This window comes from Neltuma alba, unplaced genomic scaffold (genome assembly GCF_004799145.2).
Source record: "Neltuma alba isolate B1F8T4 unplaced genomic scaffold, ASM479914v2 tig00012975_pilon, whole genome shotgun sequence".
NCBI lineage: Eukaryota > Viridiplantae > Streptophyta > Magnoliopsida > Fabales > Fabaceae > Neltuma > Neltuma alba.
In genome coordinates, this window is record NW_021637333.1 from 1 (window position 1) to 5067 (window position 5067).

The following is a 5067-nucleotide window of genomic DNA, read 5'->3' on the forward strand; positions in this document are numbered from 1 at the left end:
ATCCTTCTAATAATGATAGTTTTAGCCAATATACTTAATTAGTAAGAATATTTTAGGAATAACAACACTTATTTATTATAAATAACCAATTTAACTTACTTCCTTAATCTCCTCAAATAAGTCAATTGGGTCTTATAATTAGGACCGGAGGAGTATAAATATAAGAGACAAAATGGATTGGGGTCTTATAATTAGGACCAAATAAAAAGTCAAATGGGGTCTTATAATAAGGACCGGAGGAGTACTTAGTTAACTAATTTAAAAAAAATTAAAAAAATTAGTTAAGTTAGTTATTTATAATGAATAGATGTTATTTTTTAAAAATATCTTTACTAATCAAGTTTGTTATCTAAAACTACTATTATTAGAAGGATTACTTTAAGAAAAAAAATATAAATATAATAAATAAATAAATTGAGATGTTATATTTAGAACTAAAATAAAAGTTAAACAAAATTTTATATTAAGAACAGAAAACAGTAGTTACTTAGTTATTAAGTAACCTATTCACCTTAGAGACGTTTGCATTCATGTACATCCAGACTTGATGTTTTTGCCAAATCATCAAAGTCCTGCCGGTAAAAAAAAGAAAAAGTCATCGAAGTCCCTCCTGCCAATATCAATTTCTCTTCTCCTATCATATACTACCTCTTATCCTAAGTACCACCTCAACTCCTGAATATAGAAATTAATAATTTGAGTAGATTAAGAAAACAATTAAATTAGTTATTTATAACAAATAAATATTGTTTTTTTTAAAATATCTTTACTAATCAAGTATATTAGTTACAATTATTATTAGAAAGACTATCGTGAGAACAATAGATAAATATGAAAGACAAAATGGATTGAGATCTTATATTTATGACCAAAATAAAACTTAAACAAGATTTTATATTAAAAACTAGAAAAGTATAAAAATAATTAAATATTTAATTTAGTTCTAAATATAAAATTTTAATATATTTTGTTTTTTATTTTATTTATTAAAGAAGTTTGTAGGATTATGATCATTCGATATGCCTGAGTGAGATCATCAATGATGAATGAACTAGGAGGTTTCCTCTAAATTTCGCGAACTTGCTGGGTGCTCCTAGCGAAGTTGCTAGCGAGATCATCAATGATGAACGTAACTAGGAGGGTTCCTCTAAATTTCGCGACCTTGCTGGTTGCTCCTAGCGAAGTTGTTAGGAAATGCAACAGGGATATTATAGTAATTTCAATTAAAAGATACGAAACTTCCAAGAAATCGAGCCCGACGAATCTCCTACCGCTCGGTGTCCGTCAAGTCTATCCGTTACGTCAAGTCTATTTAAGAATCATATCTACCATTCTACCTACTTGTATTGGTTTGCATTTTCTGGTTCCATTCTTGCTTGATCGTCAACGAATTCTGCTGTTCGACTCCGATGGACGCGTTCGCTTCTTTTTTCGATCCTCAATCGTCTTCCAGAAGCCGCTGGAATTACGACACTCTCAAGAACTTCCACCAGATTTCTCCTTTCGTCCAGAATCACATTAAACAGGTTTTGTTTTTGCTGTCTAATGTGCTGTTAGGGTTTTCGTTTGTATTTCTGCGTCGTGATTTAGATTGACCTAGGTGAAAATCTGAAATCATCAGTTAGGGTTTCATTTGGATTCATGGATGAATTTTTAAATTTTGGTTTCCGAGTCTTGATTACGGAAGAAACGTGAGTCGGCGAATTTTTTATGTATTAAATGAAGAATTATTTATACTGTATTTAACATATGAATGATTTTTCATGTTATTCCTTAGTAATACCTTTTTCTTGTGATAATATCGGTGATCGAAGAACTTGATGTGGAACCTTGTTTGGGTATTCAACTTATTTTTGCTGAATTAATCTCGCTTACCTCTTAATATTTTGCGTCTGTTATCAATCTTCCTATTTGTCTTTTGACGATAGATTGTCAATTTTTCATTTATATTTCATTCTGAAATTTATTGCAGGTTTATCTTGCCTTATTCTGCGCTGTGGTTGCTGCGGCCGTCGGATCTTACCTGCATGTTCTCTGGAACATCGGCGGTTTGCTGACAACAGTCGCGTCCCTGGGGAGCATTTTCTTGTTACTGTCCATTCCTCCTAATGAAGAGGTATGAATGGCGGGCTCCTGCAACCTTCTACTTATATTATTATGGTTCTGCAATACGCCTGTCACTCACTTTCTATTTCATGATTTGCAGAAAAAGAGGGTTGCTTTGTTGATGGCTTCCTCATTACTTCAGGGGGCCTCCATTGGTCCTTTGATCGATTTGGCTATTGATGTTGATCCAAGGTATTATTAATCCATGTATTCTGCTCTTAAAGCTTTTCCTACTTTGGGCTGCGACATCCTTTCATGTTTGTTCAGCTCATTGTGCGTGCTGACTTCCCTTATATTTGTGTATAGCGGATAAAACCTTTTCTACATTTCTGGTTCTGATTACCGTTATGCAAGCAAAATATTGCAAATGCTTTGCTGACATTTTAATCCTACATTTCTGTCACCCCTGCCTTGGGGTTATACAAGATCATATTCATAATTTAATGACGAAGGTTTTTCGCAAGTCTTTTTGTAAGCCAAAAGATCTTGCTTAATGCACATGTCAGCTCTAACTTTTTTTCTCTTGATCTTTTTGCTTCCCTCTTTCTTTATTTGTCTCCCTAAAGCTGTTCGGCTTTACATTGGCTTCCAGGGTTTGAGTTAGTTTGCATGATCAGTTGCATTCTCTTCTCCCATTGTTCTAGTCTTACCCCAGTGGGGCTCTGTGGTCCTTGAATTTAGGCGATTAGTAAAATTCTTTTATCTCAATTGTTTCAGCCTCATCGTCACGGCCTTTGTGGGAACTTCGTTGGCCTTTGCTTCTTTCTCAGCGGCAGCTTTGGTGGCAAGGCGCAGAGAGTACCTCTATCTTGGTGGTTTGCTTTCTTCTGGATTGTCCATTCTTATGTGGTTGCACTTCGCTTCCTCCATCTTTGGGGGTGCAGCTGCGCTCTTTAAGTTTGAGGTAAAGTTTTCCGATTATTTATGTTTTGGTTGAATTATCCTGGAGCAATCTGAATTCTGAAGCTGTGTTAGCTTTAGTGCTTTACTTCCTGCTGCTAGTTAATCTGACAAGCTTTGGTTCTAAATTTGACATGACTTTATTTGTTAACCTTGCAGCTGTACTTTGGGCTTCTGGTGTTTGTGGGCTACATTATATTTGACACCCAAGAAATAATTGAGAGAGCTCACTTTGGGGATCTGGACTATGTGAAGCATGCCTTGACCCTCTTTACTGATTTTGTTGCAATCTTTGTCCGTATTCTCATAATTGTCGTAAGTTCCACTTCTGTGTTCTTTTCCGTTTTTGACAGGGTTTTCTTCTTCTCCTTGATCCCCTCCTTCTTTTCCCTTGGGATAATTTGTAATGATTTTCTTGCAGCTGAAGAATTCAGCGGAGAAGAATGAGAAGAAGAAAAAGAGGAGGGATTGAACGCCGACGCTTGTGGCTTTGTTGGAAGTAAACCCCCCTTATTGTATTTCTTTTGGAGACACAGACTCAGTTTCAGCTGTCAAAAAATTCTAGCAGCATCTGCAACTTGTAAATTATGTGATTAGGTTTGCAGCTGCGGTGTACTTGTGGAACTTGCCATAATTTCATCAAATCGTTTTGGTTTTCAGCCTTTATAATGACACTAAAGCCTTTATACATCACTCCCTCTCATCTTAAGTATAGGATCTTTTTAAGATAGTTAACAACTTTAGTCTTTTAAAAAAAAAATCGTATGACTTTCTCAATTTTACTTTCTCCTTGTTAAATTGGAAGACAGTTAGGTACGTACATGATGCATCATACAAGGTGCCCTATTAATAAATAACGCAACACCAACTACACAATAATGGGTGGAAAGCGTCCTATGACATCGTTATAATTGGTTCTCTGAGCACGCCGCGTTGCGTTATGCAAATTTGATAATTTTGAGCAGAACCGTGTGAGAAGACTCAATTAAACACTTCCGCTTTTGAGGCGCGAACTGGTTTTTAAATTATAACTAAAGTGTGATGATGAAGTGTTGCTGTGGATCGAACAAATTTTTCCCCCTCACTGATGAAATGCTTCCCATTCCATGCAACAATTCAGTCTTTATACAGGCCCTCCTTGCCTACAAAATGGAGACTGCGTCTTTGAAAGCCAAATCCCCCCGCCCGGGGGGGGGGGGGAGAAGATGATTTATTTTCAATTGGGCTTTTGAAAATTTAAAATTGGATAAAAGTTAGATTCTATAATTATGTTTGGAATGGTTTTTGTCAAAAAGTTAATTTGAAAAAAATAGAGTTGTTTGGATTATTATTAGAAAAGTAAATCTAGTTATAAAATAGCAGAAAATGATGTGAATTTTATTAAATATATTATTTATTTTTTCTCCATTGTCATATTTTCTTTCGTTATATTTACTCATACATTTTTTTATTTTTTATTTATTATAAGGGTATATTTAAAAAAATATTACTATCTAATTTTAACTGATTTTTTGTTATCTACAAATTAATTGTTTAAAACTCATAATAAGAACCGAATATGGTAGTAAATTTCTTAACAGTGGGGCCTATCTTCTTTTCCTTTTTTTAACTTCTTCCATCATGGTTTGGCTCCAAAAAAGTATCCAAACACCCACGTATTGTTGGAACTATGGTTTGGCTAAGAAGCCATGGTGTGGTCCTGTGAAACCATGTTTTAAAAAATTTTTCTTTCTAAAAGGTTGAATGTGTGGGTTTCCCACAAGTATTACAGTATCAAAGTAAAGCCAACGGTGAGTATCCAAAAATATCCTTAAACAAAGGTCAAAAACTCCGCCTTTTCTCCTTCCTCATTCTACTTTTCTTTCTCATTTTCTTTCACTTTCTCGTTACCTTTTTATTTCATTTTTTTTATATTGTAATATGTTGTTAAAAAAACTAGTTGCTCAAATGTTGTATACAGTTGCAACCTCACAATGATTATGATGGTTGATTATTTAATCTCATACCTCACAATGATTATATTTTATAGATATATACATATATTAATTATTAATTAATTAT

General features: G+C 34.2%; 1 protein-coding gene across 1 annotated transcript; it reads left to right on the plus strand.

Annotated features, from left to right (window-relative positions):
* Window positions 1–1178: 1178 nt before the first annotated feature.
* LOC114733169 (bax inhibitor 1-like) lies at window positions 1179–3699 on the plus strand. The gene is made up of 6 exons (XM_028920574.1): window positions 1179–1526; window positions 1973–2116; window positions 2207–2298; window positions 2824–3010; window positions 3166–3321; window positions 3428–3699. Exons 1-6 carry the CDS (start codon window positions 1410–1412, stop codon window positions 3476–3478), a joined length of 747 nt encoding a protein of 248 aa, XP_028776407.1. The 5' UTR covers window positions 1179–1409; the 3' UTR covers window positions 3479–3699.
* Window positions 3700–5067: the final 1368 nt, after the last annotated feature.

Coding starts and splice junctions, on each gene's coding strand:
- LOC114733169 (XM_028920574.1), top strand. CDS start 1,410: ATGGACGCGTTCGCTTCTTTTTTCGATCCTCAATCGTCTTCCAGAAGC. Junction 3,011..3,165: donor CTGCGCTCTTTAAGTTTGAG/GTAAAGTTTTCC, acceptor TTAACCTTGCAG/CTGTACTTTGGGCTTCTGGT. Junction 3,322..3,427: donor TCCGTATTCTCATAATTGTC/GTAAGTTCCACT, acceptor ATTTTCTTGCAG/CTGAAGAATTCAGCGGAGAA.